This window comes from Nerophis ophidion, linkage group LG01 (genome assembly GCF_033978795.1).
Source record: "Nerophis ophidion isolate RoL-2023_Sa linkage group LG01, RoL_Noph_v1.0, whole genome shotgun sequence".
Taxonomy (NCBI): domain Eukaryota; kingdom Metazoa; phylum Chordata; class Actinopteri; order Syngnathiformes; family Syngnathidae; genus Nerophis; species Nerophis ophidion.
This window is the reverse complement of record NC_084611.1, coordinates 42,367,905-42,385,912: the sequence shown is the minus strand read 5'-3', so window position 1 is coordinate 42,385,912 and position 18,008 is coordinate 42,367,905. Positions and strand designations below refer to the sequence as shown.

General features: G+C 39.1%; 1 protein-coding gene across 1 annotated transcript; it reads right to left on the bottom strand.

Annotated features, from left to right (window-relative positions):
* Window positions 1-343: 343 nt before the first annotated feature.
* On the bottom strand, window positions 344-17,354 carry LOC133554686 (zinc finger protein 467-like). The gene is made up of 3 exons (XM_061903708.1): window positions 17,051-17,354; window positions 11,084-11,560; window positions 344-1,048 (listed from the first exon to the last, which is right to left on the bottom strand). The coding sequence occupies exons 1-3, from the start codon at window positions 17,217-17,219 to the stop codon at window positions 414-416; spliced, it is 1,281 nt and encodes a 426-aa protein (XP_061759692.1). The 5' UTR covers window positions 17,220-17,354; the 3' UTR covers window positions 344-413.
* Between the last annotated feature and the right edge of the window lie 654 nt (window positions 17,355-18,008).

The window sequence follows — 18,008 nt, the reverse complement described above, 5'->3', positions numbered from 1 at the left end:
TTATTTTCTTACGAGTTCATACAGACATTGACTAAGTGGTCTTTTGAACTATCTTAGCAACTCTGCAATAACTTTTACCACAGGTGTGAACATGCGTTTTCACTCTGGTATTACCATCTGCAGGATGTATTATGTCAATACTTCCAAAGACTGGCTGGTTGGCGGTTGGTTGAGATTGTTACTGTAACGGATGCCAAGTACCTTTGCTATGTGCTAAAATGTTAAACAGATGACGTGCAAGTTTGAGCGTAGCTATATGACCAATTTGACTGGCAAAATGACAATGATTGGCCAGAATGTGCAGGGATGTAGACAGGACTGGACAAAGTGAAAAGGCCACGCATCATTTGTGAAAATTTATTGATTGAACATAACTTGACGCAATCTCAACCACATGGAAGGTCCCGAAGGCTCTATTTTAATTCTCCGTGGTGTGTCCGCGTGTGTGCATTCAAACTTGCCTTATAATAATAACTTCTACCGCAAACTGAACAGGGATATTGTTTTCCTGAGTGTGTTTTCATGTGTGATACCATCGGTGACCTTTGCGAGAACTTTTTGTTGCAAACTGGGCAACAAAAAGGTTTTTCTCCTGTGTGTGTCATCATGTGTCGATTTAAATGACCCTTGTTAGAAAAGCTTTTATCACAAACTGTACAAGTCCAATGTTTTTTATCCGTCTTCTTGTTAGAGCATTCAGAGTGTTTGTTTTCAGTGTGAGTCCTCAAATCACCTTCACCATTTGTATCGCTTAAAAGTTTTTGGGTGATGTCAGGGAAACGGGATGCCGTGTCCTTGCATTTTGACAGTGGGGCTAAGAAGTTGTCTGCTTGTGATTCCTGTCTATGGTCTTCAGTCTTCACAGAGACACCAGTCAGTGGCAACCTGGTAAGATTGGCCTCCCTTAGCCATCGAAGACACTCTCCCCCCTGAGTGGCCCATATGTCCTCCTCTTCCTCTTTAATGTGGGAGGGCAGCGGGCCCGGCTCCAAAGTGCCCCACGGCGAAGGGGTATGTTCTTCTTGAGGACGAATCAGCTGCTGGACGTCTGCATGACAAACGCAACACAAAGACAGACTTCAGTCATGACCACTTACATTTTCTTCAACACTCCATTTTAATAGCTTGGAAAGTATTCATCTCAATGCCCACCTCAGAGTGTGTTCACACTTTGTTTTAGTACAGCCTTACAAAAAAATTAAAATGACTTAATACATATAATTTAATGCAAGCAGAAGTTGGAGAGACCCCTATACACAGATCCTGCGTTGTGTCTAGGGCCCTATTTTGCATGTAAAATCCATCCATCCATTTTTTTTACCGCTTAGGGACGGCGTGGCGCAGTGGGAGAGTGGCCGTGCGCAACCCGAGGGTCACTCGTTCAAATCCCACCTAGAACCAACCTCGTCACGTCCGTTGTGTCCTGAGCAAGACACTTCACCCTTGCTCCTGATGGGTGCTGGTTGGCACCTTGCATGGCAGCTCCCTCCATCAGTGTGTGAATGTGTGTGTGAATGGGTAAATGTGGAAGTAGTGTCAAAGCGCTTTGAGTACCTTGAAGGTAGAAAAGCGCTATACAAGTACAACCCATTTATTCCCTTTGTGGTCGCTGGTGCCTATCTCAGCTACAATCGGGCGAAAGGCGTGTACACTCTGGACAAGTCGCCACCTCATCGCAGTGCATGTAAAATGTCAATTAATTAATGACAGGGCACTTCATGTGAAATTTTAGCGCATACTTATTCCTCGCCCCTTTCTGCTCTGTCACTGATAAGAATGAAACAGTAAATTTCCCTTCGACATTGTCGCTTTCCCTCGTGGTATGCAGTATTAATGCACTGGTCTTGTCAGCCACACATAAAGGTTGATTTAATAACTTATGTTTTAATTATGTTATTTGTGTTAATTTGCATTCAAAATAACTGTAAAACATTCTTCAAGTTTGAGTTAAAAAAGTAGTTGAGTGAGTAAAATCGATTCCCATTCAAACTGCGATTCTAGTCTATTAGGATTCTGAATCGATTAAAAACTATTCAAGAATTAGTTTTTAAAGATTAATTTTTTAGGTCATATCCTTCTCTGCACATATATGTCGTACTGTGTGGAGTTTGCATGTTCTCCCCGTGACTGCGTGGGTTCCCTCCGGGTACTCCGGCTTCCTCCCACTTCCAAAGACATGCACCTGGGGATAGGTTGATTGGCAACACTAAATTGGCCCTAGTGTGTGAATGTGAGTGTGAATGTTGTCTGTCTATCTGTGTTGGCCCTGCAATGAGGTGGCGACTTGTCCAGGGTGTACCCCGCCTTCCGCCCGATTGTGCTGAGAGAGGCACCAGTGCCCCCCGCCACTCCAAAGGGAATACGCGGTAGAAAATGGATGGATGGATGGATGTACGTCAGCGGCAATGATGAGCTTTTGTATCCTTTTGAAAAGGTTGTATTACAATTTATATACTAAATAAAAGATTTTGGAGAATCGGCTTGAATCGAGGATTGGTTCTGAATTGAATCATCACCCCATGAATGTGAATTAAATTCAATCAAGAGTTGTCAAATTTTAAAATGATTATTCCAATGCAAGAACATGGACGACGTAAAGAAGGTACAAAACGTACGAGACTATTTTCATGCATTTGGTAGTCCGTAGTTACTTTGTCTTGTTACTGTTGGGTTGTGTGCATTTATATATAAAGATGTGTTGGAGGTAAAATGACAGTAAACTTACCTTTACTTCTTAGCACAGTTTGACAATTGTCAATGTCGCTCCTTTTCCTCTTTTTATTCTAAAAAGTTCTCCTTCGTACGACGCTATCGTTCTTTCAAACAACGCAAAAATGTCATCAGCTGCCGCCATTAGTCGCTCCGACACCAACTCTTTCAACATTGTTATGATTTATTTCGGCGAATATATTCAACACGCCTGGGAACGCCTCGTGATCCCCCGGGAGGAGCTTGACAAAGTGGCTGGGTTTGAGGGAAGTCTGGGCTTCCCTGCTTAGGCTGCTGCCCCCGCGACCCGTTCCTCGGATAAGCGGAAAAAGATGACTGGATGGTATTTAACACGCTTAAAGCTAACTTAGCCTTTTACTTCCCTGTATAACTTCCAGGCTGTTTTTTATTCGATGCTGTTTTTATCCGGAGCCAATATTCATGACTTCGCATTGTTGTCCGGTGATACTGAAGATTGCGCAAAAGAGCTTTGTATAACGAAGAAGAGAATGGAGGGTCAATGGGACACATTAAAGTGCACACATTTGACATTAAATAATTATATTTGAATGCATAAATGTGTTATTAAATGTGCAGGTAATTTGTTTAGTGTAACAGTACATTTAATTATTCACTCCTTTCATTAATTGTTTGTCATTATCATTTCAAACAAAAGCAATCGTTGGACGAGGTTCCTGTTAACCCGCCCACTGGGGCGGCATAGCTCGGTTGGTAGAGTGGCCGTGCCAGCAACTTGAGGGTTGCAGGTTCGATTCCCGCTTGTGCCATCCTAGTCACTGCTGTTGTGTCCTTGGGCAAGACACTTTACCCACCTGCTCCCAGTGACACCCACACTGGTTTAAATGTAACTTGGATATTGGGTTTCACTATGTAAAGCGCTTTGAGTCACTTGAGAAAAGCGCTAAATAAATATAATTCACTTCACTTCACTTCACTGAGTTTGACAGAAAAATAAATTCACAAAGACTCAGGAAATAATCAAATAAATCATAAAATGATTAAATAAATCGTAAATAATTAGATCACAAAATACTGAAATCTATAATTAATGAAATAATTGAACATTTAATTAAATAATGATACATTAATTACAGTGTAATTAAATGTACTTTTACATAAATACATGAATGACATTAAATAACACCTTTGTGTATTTAATAACAATTATAACTAATTCATTTAATTACCACATTTAAGTTATATTTTAATTTTGCAGCCCGAATAGTGAAAGACGCTCCTTCACCAAAATTTTTAACATTTAGATGTTGTATTTAAGAGGGAACAGTAACACTCACAAGAAGCGTTGCCAAGTACCAAAATAGCCACATGATGTTCCTTAATGTAACTTTATAAACATGTCTGAAACAAGTGAATCACAACCATAACAATATTGTATTTAATTTTGTCTGCTCCTTCTTCTCTTAGTTTAATGGCCGGTGGCAGCTAGCCATGACTGTAAAATAGCCTACGACTGTATCGGAGTAAGTAACAAGCGATTACTTTTCTTGATGCTAATAAACATTGCAGAGTACACGCTGTACAACTACGCACAAATCCATTCCAAATATATAGTGAACAAGAATATAAATCTCTTGTACGTTCATGCAGACATTGACTAAGTGGTCTTTTTTGTCGTTTCAATAACTTTTTTTTTACCATTATGAAGAACTATCTTATACTAAAATTCCCATTGGAACAATTTCCACAGGTGAGAACATGCATTTTCACTCTGCTTCTGGACTAACATTACAAGCTGCAGGATGCATAATGCCAATACTTCCAAAGAGTTGCCAAGCAAACCGGCTGGTTGGCAGTTAGTTGCAAATGTTACAATAACGGATGCCAGCGAGCTTAGCTGTGTGCTAGAATGTTAAACAGATGACGTGTGAGTTTTAACGCTTATAAACAACATTTGACTGGCAAAATGACAGTGATTAGCCAGAATCCGCAGGGAAGTTGACAAGACAGGACAACATTTCAAGGCTGCGCATAACGTCTGAAGATTTGTTGATTTAACACAACTTGACGCAATCTTTACCACATGGAAGGTCCCAAAGGTTCTATTTTAACTCTTTGTGGTGTGTCCGTGTGTGTGCTTTCAAATTTGCCTTTTAACCCTCCTCTTGTGTTAGCTTTCTGTTACCATCTCTTATGTTAATGGGTCGGTTTTGACCCATGTCTTAAATCAGCTGTAACATACACTAAAAACAATTATCTATCATCCAATTTGTTTCTCATCTCTTAATTACTTTGTTAGGCTTCCTTATTCATGAAAATGTTACTTTTAATATTTTTGGTGTGGGCCATTGGGCCTTTTTTTGTCAGTACACCCCTCGATTTCAATTTAAAAAATGGTCAAATGAACCTCAAGAGAATGGAATCAATAAATACAAGGTTGCTGTGTTACCTGACTATTGCTGAACGTTATTAGAACACATCTTTTAAATAAATTTGTTTTATTTATTTTTTCATTTTAGTAATTTTATACTGAATTGAGCTTTGTTTGTTTTTGTACTGGATAACAAGGTAAAATGAGAATCCCCTAAAGCTCACATGATTGGTAGAGTTCAGTTTAGGCTCTAATTACTCCTTGATAATCTTATTTTTATAACTGGGTCGAAACCAACCCTTACAACACCATCGTCATAATTTCAACCAGAGCATTTTATAATTGAGTGAAAAAAAAAAGGTTATTTCATTGAAATAGAGGTTTCTGACAAAGTCAAAAAAGCCTTGATGCTAAAAAACACATTTATGTGGTTGTGTTATGCTTTTAAAAACTAAAACGGGTCTGTGCCGACCCTAACATGAGACGAAGGATAATAATAACTTCTACTGCAAACTGAACAGGGGTATAGTTTTCTCAGTTTTCTCAAGTGTCTTTTCATATGTGGTACAATAGGTCAGTGGTTCTCAACATTTTTTCAGTGATGTGAACATTTTTTTTAATTCAAGTACCCCCTAATCAGAGCAAAGCATTTTTGGTTGGAAAAAAAGAGATAAAGAAGTAAAATACAGCACTAGGTTATCAGTTTCTGATTTATTAAATTTTATAACAGTGCAAACTATTGCTCATTTGTAGTGGTCTTTCTTAAACTAATTGGAAAAAAAAACATGAAAATAACTAAAAACTTGTTGAAAAATAAACAGGCGATTCAATTATAAATAAATATTTCTACACAAAGAAGTAATCATCACCTTAAAGTGTCCTCTTTGGGGATTGTAATAGAGATCCATCTGGATTCATCAACTTAATTCTAAACATTTCTTCACAAAAAAATAAATCTTTAACATCAATATTCATGGAACACGTCCACAAAAAAATCTAGCTGTCAACACTGAATATTGCATTGTTGTATTTTTTTTTTCACAATTTATGAACTTAAATTCATATTTTGTTGAAGTATTATTCAATAAATATATTTATAAAGGATTTTTGAATTGTTGCTATTTTTAAAATATAAAAAAAAATCTCACGTACCCCTTGGCTTACCTTCAAGTACCCCCAGGGGTACGCATAGACCCCATTTGAGAACCACTGCCATAGGTGACCTTTGCGAGAATCTTTTATTGCAAACTGGGCAACAAAAAGGTTTTTCTCCTGTGTGTGTGTTCTCATATGCGATACCAGTACTTCCTTATAAGACAGGTCTGGGCAATTATTTTGACTCGGGTGGCCAAATTTAGAGAAAAAAATGTGTCTGGGGGCCGGTATATCTATTTTTAGGAAAAGACCGCCTTAAAAACGGAATGGAATTTTATTTTTTTTATATGAATGATAAAACCCTGAATATTGAGAACATATGAACGTCACAGCCCCTCTCAATCAAAATATTTTACAATCAAGCCAAAAGCAACAAAAATGCAACAAACAGCGAAATATGAACGTGAAGGGAAAAAAAAAAAAAAAACCCATTACAATCTGGTATATGTGATATCTCGCTAAGCTTTAGAACTTTCTTGTAAAAATCTCTTTCCACGTCTGTCTCTGGCACCCACATTTCAGGCTGGCCGCTCTGGAAACACTCTGTGGAAACGCTTACCGCCCACACTGCTTGGTGCCTCGTCCGACCTGCTGTGATGTAGATTACCATAGTAACTAGAAGGGTTGAATGGTATATGGGTATTAGTATATTACCGCGATACTTATGAATCATATTAGGTACCATACTGCCTCTGAAAAGTACCGGTCCGCCACACCCTAAGATTTTTTGTTAAAATAAAGCCAAGAATGCATTTTTTTCTTGTCCCCCTTATTTAGAAACGCATTAAAGTACCGAAAAGTATCAAAATAATATTGGTATCAGTACAACATTAGTCACTAAAATATCATGCAAAAGCATAGATTCCAACCACTGAAATATGCTGTATTCCATATTTCCTTGAATTGCCCCCGAGGCGCTATTTAATTTAAAACCTCTTCTCACGCCGGCGTTTACCAAAGGCATGCGGTAAAGGCAAGCATGCGCTAATTATTTTAAAACCTCTTGTCACTCCAGCGCTTACCAAAGGCATGCGGTAAATTTAGGCCTGCGCTTATAAATTTGAGTGTGTTGTACGGATACCATCATGAAAAGCACATTTAATAAAAAAAACGTTATTACGGTCTTACCTTTTACTTATAAATGAAGTCCATGCGCAGCTCCTTCTGAGCAAAAGCAACAATAACTTGTTTATAGAAGTCTTCCTTATCTTTCCCCAGTTTTAAAAGTCTCTCTATCTCGATTGAGATCTTCCTTTATTATCGTCTGCTTCGACTGAAAGTCCAGTTTAGAAAACTGTTTTATTTTAGATATGTAATCCTCCAGGTTAAAAGTGCAAGCGAGAGAAAAAAATAAATGATCGCTCCTCACTCTTGCTGCTTGTTGTCACTTCTTCTGCAGCCGAGGAGAAGCAAGAAGGATCACTAGCGCCCTCTACCACCAGGAGGCGGGAGTCATTTAATGACTCATATTTGACACACGCAGCTACGGTATATTAATAAAACATAGCTGCTTACTGTTCTCCATCCATCCATCCATCATCGTCCGCTTATCCGAGGTCGGGTCGCGGGGGCAACAGCCTAAGCAGGGAAACCCAGACTTCCCTCTCCCCAGCCACTTCGTCTAGCTCTTCCCGGGGGATCCCGAGGCGTTCCCAGGCCAGCCGGGAGACATAGTCTTCCCAACGTGTCCTGGGTCTTCCCCGTGGCCTCCTACCGGTTGGACGTGCCCTAAACACCTCCCTAGGGAGGCGTTCGGGTGGCATCCTGACCAGATGCCCGAACCACCTCATCTGGCTCCTCTCGATGTGGAGGAGCAGCGGCTTTACTTTGAGTTCCTCCCGGATGGCAGAGCTTCTCACCCTATCTCTAAGGGAGAGCCCCGCCACACGGCGGAGGAAACTCATTTCGGCCGCTTGTACCCGTGATCTTATCCTTTCGGTCATGACCCAAAGCTCATGACCATAGGTGAGGATGGGAACGTAGATCGACCGGTAAATTGAGAGCTTTGCCTTCCGGCTCAGCTCCTTCTTCACCACAACGGATCGGTACAACGTCCGCATTACTGAAGACGCCGCACTGTTCTTTTTAGCATATTCAATAACTTGGACCTTAAATCCTACTGAATAGCTCTTAATCTTCTTCCCTTTATGCGATTTCAAATTATTGAAATCAGCCTCCTCAATTTTGAAAATGATGACAGGTGAAGTGTTACTCGTGACGTGACGAGTTTGACCCGGCGGAAATTCTAGGCATATACTAATTATTTTGAGTTGAGTTGAGTTTGAGTTTATTTCGAACATGCGAACATGCAAGCATACAACAAGATACATCGCCAGTTTCTCTTTTCAACATGTTCGAAAAGGAGTAGGAAGAAGCAGAGCTTATTTAATCCTACACCTTTTCTTTTACATAACATTTGCTAAAACTTTTGTTCACTTCCTGTTCTCAATGTATTCACAATATACTCCATAAGTAATCACAATAAAAATAAATAAATAAATAATTGGTGAAGTTTTATTTCATACTATGAAATGGGTTAGATTATTTTGAGAATGAAAAAATGAATGGGTGAATAAAATCAGAATGTTTATCATGGTTCTTCTTTTTTGTACTTTGTGAACACTTTCAGTTTGAAGAGTTTCTTGAAGTGGATCATGTTAGTACATTGTTTGATTGCTTTGCTTAATCCATTCCATAATTTAATTCCACATACTGATATACTGAAGGTCTTAAGTGTGGTACGTGCGTACAAATTTTTTAAATTACATTTTTCTCTAAGATTATATTTCTCCTCTTTTGTTGAGAATAATTTTTGTATATTCTTGGGAAGCAGGTTATAGTTTGCTTTGTGTATAATTTTAGCTGTTTGCAATTCCACTATGTCGTGGAATTCCAGTATCTTTGATTAAATAAATAAAGGGTGTGTATGTTCTCTGTATCCAACATTATGTACTATTCTAACTGATCTTTTTTGTAACACTATCAGTGAATGAAGTGTACTTTTGTAATTATTTCCTCATATTTCTACACAGTAACTCAGATATGGTAACACTAGTGAGCAATATAGAATGTAAAGTGATTTTTGGTCTAGAACATATTTGGCTTCATTCATTATTGACGTCTTTCTTGCTACTTTATGTTGTATATTTTTTACATGAGATTTCCAGTTCAATTTATCATCAATTATTATACCTAGAAATTTGGTTTAATTTACTCTTTCAATTTCTATTCCATCTATTTGTATTTGTGTTTGACTTTCTCTTCTACTGTTACCAAATAGCATTATTTTAGTTTTACTGAGATTCAATGATCGTCTGTTTTTGTCTAACCAATTTTTTAATTTGTTAATTTCTTCTGTTATTATTTGTATTATCTTCTGTGTGTTATCTCCTGAACAAAACGTTGTTGCATCATCCGCAAATAATACTAACTTTAAATCTCTTGTAACTTTACAAATGTTATTTATATAGAGATTGAATAAGTTAGGTCCTAGTATTGATCCCTGAGGTACACCACAGGATATATTTAGCATTGGAGAAGTGTGTTCGCCTAGCTTCACGTATTGTTTCCTGTTCGTTAGATAACTTCTTATCCAGTTTAAGACTAACCCTCTGATGCCATATCGTTCTAGGATTTTGATTAAAATATTGGGATTAATTCAGTCAAATGCTTTAGTTAGATCTATAAATACTGCTGCCGCACATATTTTACTATCTATTGCATTGGTAATTTCAATTAAAGCCATTGAAGTTGAAACATTAGCTCTGTATCCATATTGGTTCTCTTCGAGTATTCTATTTTTATTTATGAAACTCTCTAATCTGTTATTGAAGTTTTCCAATGATTTTAGAAAATTGTGGAAGTAAAGAAACAGGTCTATAATTTGTAAATAGATGTTTATCTCCAGTCTTATAAATTGATGCAACTTTAGCTATTTTCATTTTGTTTGAAAATGTACCTGTTTGAAATGATAGGGTACTAATATACATCAATGGTCCTGAGATCTCATCAATAACCTTTTTTATCGTTTCCATATAAATTCTGTTACAATCAGTTGAAGTCTTTGATTTACATTTTTTCACAGTTTTCACTATTTCCTCCTGTGTCACATTTCTGAGGACATTGGAGTTGGAATTTGGCTCTATGATATCATTATAGTCCTCAATTGAAACTGGGTCTGGAATCCTTTCTAACAATTTTAATCCAATATTTACAAAGTAGTTATTAAAGCTTTCAACTACTTCCTTTATGTTGTCATTATGTTTATTTCTGTCTAAGAAGTATTGGGGGTAATCCCTCTTAGTGCCATTTTTAAAAATGCTATTGAGAATGCCCCATGTTGCTCTCATATTATTTTTGTTCCTGTCCAATACTTCACTGTAACACTCTTTTCTACATGATCGTAGTATGTTTGTTAACTTGTTTTTATACTTTTTGCAAAACGAGTTTGACCCGGCGGAAATTCTAGACATGCGCAAATAAAAATAATATTTTGTGAAACGAGTTTGACCCGGCAGTAATTTTAGGCAGGCGCATACTATATACCCTGCGGCAATTCAAGGAAATACGGTAGTTCAAGACGTATGGTAATTAGAAAACATGACTGCACATCATAATGGCAGCTACACTTTCCATCTGAAAGATCTAAAAAAAAATATTTGGGAATGACCGGCGGGCCAGACTAAAAAGCTTAACGGGCCGCATGTGGCCCCCGGGCCTTAATTTGCCCAGGTCTGTTATAAGAGAATCTATTACCGCAAACTGATCAACTGAAAGGTTTTTCTCCCGTGTGTTTTATAATGAGTCGGTTCAAACCCCTCTTAAAAGAAACGCTTTTCGCACAAACAGAGCAGGGAAAACGCAGTTTACCTGTCTTGTTTTGAGAGCATTCAGAGTGCTGAATGTGAGTGTGAGTCCCTGCATCCCTGCTCAGAGGTTCTCTGGTAGCATCCATGTCGTCGACCTCACTGGCTGATAGTGGAGCTAAGAAGTTGCCCGCTTGTGATCCTCCACAGGGGTCTCCATCAGCTTCTGTTATGTGTTGTGGTGAGCAGCTACTTGGAGGCTTTGCCCCTCCGTTTTCCTCACTTGGACTGTAATGAAACTGTGAGGACTCCGGTGATTTGTCTTCATGATCTTCAATCATCACAGAGACAAGAGTCTGTGGCAAGTCGGTGCAATCAACCTTTTTCAACCCTTGTAGACACTCTCCTTCTTGAGTGATCCAGAGAACCTCGTCTTCCCTTTCAATGTTAGGGGGATATGGATCCTCCTGATTCAAAGAAGAGTTCCTCCCGTGCAAATGAGCTGGACATTTTTTTTGACGACCAATCAGCTGATGGACATCTGCAGGACAATGCAACATAAACAAACTTCAATCAAATCACTTTAACATTTTTTTTCTGGCCCGCCATGTAATATCTCGGTGCAGTCACACTTGTATTTGTTTCTGTTAAAGTACTTGTTTCGTTTGCTGTGTTAGTACGGCTTAGTTGGTCAAGTAATGTAGGATGGGGCAAAACCAAGACCCAAATCCCAGGTGGTCTTGGTCTTTAATCCTGGGTGAGTCAAGTGTGAACCAATGGGCCAAAACATTTGATATGATGTCACCAGATGTGAGTATAACCAGGGGCCTCGCATACAAAGACAGTGGGTTTCCTTCTAAAACACGGCGTAAGCTCAAAACCAGGAAAATGCGGGGCACAAGAAAATATCCACATGTATGAAAGAAAGTGTGCGCATGCAGAAATACAATATCCTTTGCACATCCCAATCAATGTAACATACAGGCCAAAAGTTTGGACGCACCTTCTCATTTGAATGCTTTTTCTTTATTTTCATGACTATTTACCATTCAAAACTATGAAATGAATTAATTAACCTGGACCCCGACTTAAACAAGTTGAAAAACGTATTCGGGTGTTACCATTTAGTGGTCATTTGTACGGAATATGTACTGAACTGGGCAATCTACTAATGAAAGTATCAATCAATCAATCAAAGACACCTATGAAGTGAAAACCATTTGAGGTGACTACCTCTTGAAGCCCATCGAGAGAATGCTAAGAGTGTGCAAAGCAGTAATCAGCTCTAAGGGTGGCTAATACGAAGAAACTAGAATATACAACATGTTTTCAGTTATTTTACCTTTTTTCGTTAGGTACATAACTCCACATGTGTTCATTCATAGTTTTGATGCCTTCGGTGACAATCTACAATGTAAATAGTCATGAAAATAAAGAGAACGCATTGAACGAGAAGGTGTGTCCAAACTTTTGGCCTGTACTGTAGGATTAAGCGCACATTGGGGGTGGTAAAAATATGGGTATGGCAACATATCACAATACTGTTTCTAACTATATAATACTGTCTTGGTTTCTATTTGTTTGAAATATGCTTTTATATTTTTTTCCTCAGTCCTTTTTAGGGCCAACTGCAGCACCATTTAAAATGGAGGACAGGAAGAAAGAAGCTTTGTTTTCAAAGACATCAAGGAACTGGACAAATACTGAAGACCGTCATCTCGACGACAAGGAAATGAAAGACACAACTCAAGAGATTTGAGTCAGATCCAATCGAAAATAACAACTCTATAGGATGACGTCGATTAGACAGATTCTGCAATATTAGGTAATACATTACATTCATTATCAATCAATCTTGAAGCAGACAATTTAAGTCATAACATACCATTCAGACCAGAACACAGTAGATAATCTCAATGTGCTTGTTTTTAAATTACTTATCGAGATGAGATGTATTCTTTTTTCTAACAATGGTTTTCTAAAGTGTTCCTGAGCCTATGTGGTGATATCCTTTACACACTGATGTCGTTTTTTGGATGCAGTACCGCCTGAGGGGTCGAAGGTCTGTAATATCATGGCTTACATGCAGTGATTTCTCCAGATTCTCTGAACCTTTTGACGATATTACGGAGCGTAGATGGTGAAATCCCTAAATTCCTTGCAATAGCTGGTTGAGAAATGTTGTTCTTAAACTGTTAGACGATTTGCTCACGCATTTGTTGACAAAGTGGCTACCCTCGCCCCATCCTTATTTGTGAACGCCTGAGCTTTTCATGGAAGCTGCTTTTATACCCAATCATGGCACTCACCTGTTCCCAATCAGCCTGTTCACCTGTGGGATGTTATATCCATCCTTATTCCCTTTTGGGGTTGTGGGGGACGCTATTGCCTATCTCAGCTACAATCGGGCGGAAGGCGGCGTACACCCTGGACAAGTCACCACCTCATCGCAGGGATGTTATATGATTTTATATATCCATCCTTCCATTTTCTACCGCTTATTCCCTTTTGGGGTTGCGGGGGGCACTGGCGCCTATCTCAGCTACAATCGGGCGGAAGGCGGTGTACACCCTGGACAAGTCGCCACCTCATCGCAGGGCCAACACAGATACAGACAACATTCACACTCACATTCACACACTAGGGACCATTTAGTGTTGCCAATCAACCTATCCCCAGGTGCATGTATTTTATATACATTTTATATATATATATATATATATACATATAAAATACATATATATAAATATATATACATATATATATATATATATATATATATATATATATATATATATATATATATATATATATATATATATATATATAAAATACATGCACCTGGGATATATATATATATATATATGTATATATTTATTAGGGGTGTAACGGTACGTATATTTGTATTGAACCGTTTCGGTACGGGTTTTTCGGTTCGGTTCGGAGGTGTACCGAACGAGTTTCCACACGGACATAATAAGTAGCGCACCGCAGGTTGTGTAAAAAATGCAGAGTGAGGCACAACACACGGCATGCTAGCAGCGACCGGACTAGGACAACATGCAAAAGCCAGAGCTGGAAGACCCTCCTGCCTCGTTAACATCTCCCCTTTGGGACCACTTCGGCTTCGCGGTGCGATACAACAATGGAGGACGGAGGTTTGCCGACATTGTTCAGCAGCAGTAGAGTACGCTTCTGCCAACACGTCAAACATTCTAGCCCCTTTGAAGCGGCACAGCCCCCAAGTCAACCTTGCTTTAAGGAAGAGAAAGAGGAGCGTGATGCAAACACCGCATTCAAGCAGCCTCTCCTCGGTCAGTCAGGCAGGGCTAAAGCAATAACAAATGTGTTTATAGCATCCATCTATCCCTGTTCTACCGCTTGTCCCGTTCGGGGTCGCGGGGGGTTGCTGTATTGCATTAAAACTAGATTTTGACCCACTTCTATGGTGGAAGAACAATGAGCCCATATATCCTCTTATTACCAAGTTAGCCAGGCTGGGGGGTGGAGGGTAGAAGAAAAGTTAATCTGTGGCTGAGTTGACATTGCAACACATGCCAATACGGCCAGTTTAGTTTACTAAATTGCAATTTTAAATTTCCCGCGAGGTATCCCGTTGAAAACGTCGCGGAATGATGACGCTTATGTTGACGCGTGCTTGTGACGTTATTGGTTGTAGCGGACATGTTCCTCCAGCACCACTTGGGGCTAAAAGTAGTCGGTTTTTATCGCATAAATACACTGTATTTTGGACATCTGTGTTGCTGAATCTTTTGCAATTGTTTCAATTAATAATGGAGACTATAAAGAAGAATGTTGTTGGTTGAAAGCGGGGAATTGCAGCTGCCTTTAGCAACCAAAACACAGCCAGTGTTTTGTTTGTTTGTTGTGAAGCTTTAATTTGGAACAGAGCGGTCAAGCGAACATGTTTCTCTACCACATGTCAACCAGCAAGTTTTTGGATGAGAAAATTGTGATATTAAGTCGGCTCTTACCGCAGACTTGAGCAGAGTTTGCGTCCTCCTGTTGCAGCTGTCAAAAAGGCAGCTGTGACTTTCTTGGCCCCTCCATGGCTTCCCTCAGAGACACTGGCGGTCACGGCAGCCCTCCGACTTTCAAGTATGACTTTAAAATCTCACTAAAAACACTAGTAATACAATAAACAGATAAGAATTTTCCAGAATTATCCTAGTAAATGTGTCTAATAACATCTGATTCGCTCCCACTGCCGTCGCCTTTTTTTTTTCTTCTAATGCTTCACTCTAACTTTCCTCATCCACAAATCTTTCATCCTCGCTCAAATGAATGGGGAAATCGTCGCTTACTCGGTCCGAATCGCTCTTGCTGCTGGTGGCTATGATTGTAAACAATGTTCAGATGTGAGGAGCTCCACAACCTGTAACGTCACGCGCACATCGTCTGCTACTTCCGGTACAGGCAAGGATTTTTTATTAACGACCAAAAGTTGCGAACTTTATCGCCGATGTTCTTTATTAAATCCTTCCAGCAAAAATATGGCAATATCGCAAAATGATCAAGTATGACACATAGAATGGACCTGCTATCCCTGTTTAAATAAGAAAATCTCATTTCAGTAGCCCTTTAAAGGCCTACTGAAATGAGGCCTACTGACCACCTTCAGTAGGCCTTTAAAGGCCTACTGAAACCCACTACTACTCACCACACAGTCTGATAGTTTATATATCAATGATGAAATCTTAACATTGCAACACATGCCAACACGGCCTTTTTAGTTTACTAAATTGCAATTTTAAATTTCCCAGGAGTTTTTTCTTGAAAACGTCGGGTAATGATGACGTGTAAGCTTGACGTCACGGGCTGTTAATAAATATGAGCGTTGCGCACACACACAGCTAAAAGTCGTCGGCTTTAACGGCATAATTACACAGTATTTTGGAGATCTGTGTTGCTGAATCCTTTGCAATTTGTTCAATTAATATTGGAGAAGTCAAAGTAGAAAGATGGAGTTGGGAAGCTTTAGCTTTTCGCCACACAAACACACGGTGATTCCTTGTTTAAAATTCACAGAGGTGAAACTTTACTATGGATCACAGCGAACATGGATCCCAACCGAATGTCAACCAGCAGATTGCGGTGAGAAAATTGTGGTAAAAAGTCGCTTCTTTTCAGATATCAGCTGAGCTTGTGCCGTCCATAAAGCTGCCGTCGACTTCATTGAGACACTGCGCGTCAACACATCCGTGGAGACACACCTCCGACTATCAGGTACTGTTAAACTCACTAAAACACTAGCAACACAATAGAAAGATAAAGGATTTCCCAGAATTATCCTAGTAAATGTGTCTAAAAACATCAGAATCCGTCCCCATTGCAATCGCGTTTTTAAAATTTTTTTTTTAGTCCGTCGCTATCAATATCCTCAAACACAAATCTTTGATCCTCGCTCAAATTAATGGGGAAATTGTCGTTTTCTCGGTCCGAATAGCTGTTTTTGTTGGAGGCTCCTATTAAAATCAATGTGAATATGTGACGAGCCATCAACATGTGACGTCATCGTCTGCGACTTCCGGAAGAGGCAGGGCTTTTCTCCTAGCAGCGAAAGTTGCAAACTTTATCGTCGATGTTCTCTACTAAATCTTTTCGGCAAAAATATGGCAATATCGCGAAATGATCAAGTATGACACATATAATGGACCTGCTATCCCTGTTTAAATAATAAAATCTCATTTCAGTAGTCCTTTAAGTTTGGGGACCCCTGCTTTAATACATCTGAGCTCCAGAACAGTGACCTCTAGTGGATACAATGTTAAATGTTTATTCCAAAGGAATGAAAGCATGGAATGGCGTTGAATAGATCCAAAACGTAGTATACTACTATCAACTCTATTTTAGTAATGTATACTTAATCTGATTTGTTACTGTTGATCAAATATATGTCACGGTGGTAGAGCGCCACCTATCACTTTTGTATGACTACAAGCGGGTTTACACACGGAAATATTTGTTTTTGAGTGAAGGTGTGTTGAAAGTAAAACAATAGTCAATTCACCTTTGATTTGTAGAGTGTTGCAAACAGCTTGCAGTTGTTGACGATGTCGCTCGTTTTCCTCTTTTGTTCGCGAGAGTTCCTCCTCGTACGACGCTATCGTTCTTTCAAACAGCGCAAATATTTCATCCGCTGACGCCATTAGTCGCTCCTTCACCAACTCTTTCAACATTTTTTATTCCAGCAAACACTACTATGCGCACGTTTGAAGCCTTTACTTTCACCTTCTAACCTCCGCCTTTTTTTTTTTCTTCGGTGGCGGTTCTTTCCGGAGCCAAGCATTCATGACGTCACACTGTTGCCATCTGGCGGCGGTATTGATGAATGCGCGGAAGACAAAAGGAAAAGGGTCGTACGACAATATTGTTCCGTCAAACAGGCTTAATATTTTACTAGTTGCTTCTTTTTTGGGAGGAAGGGGAGGAAGACCATTACGAGAAAATGGCTCTCCCAAGACAGCCCAACTTTGAAGCAATGGAAGCAAATCACAATGGACATATATAAAATGGAGAAGATAACTGCTTTTATTTATTATAAATTGGAGAAATTTACTTCACACTGGGAAAACTTGACCAATTATGCCACGCCCTATGAGCCTGATTTTAATTTCTCGAATTAGTGATTTTACAGTCAATAAAAAAATAAATTACTCCCTATATGTGTGAAGCGAATTATATTTATATAGCGCTTTTTCTCTAGTAACTCAAAGTGCTTTTACATAGTGAAACCCAATATCTAAGTCACATTTAAACCAGTGTGGGTGGCACTGGGAGTAGGTGGGTAAAGTGTCTTGCACGATGGCGGAAGTGGGAATCGAACGTGGAACCCACAATTTGCTGGCACGGCCACTCTACCAACCGAGCTATACCACCCCATGTATAGAATTTTTTAAATTATTATTATTTACTATTTGTTTTTATTGTCATATTTTCTTTCTGGTTATTATTATAATTAATTTATT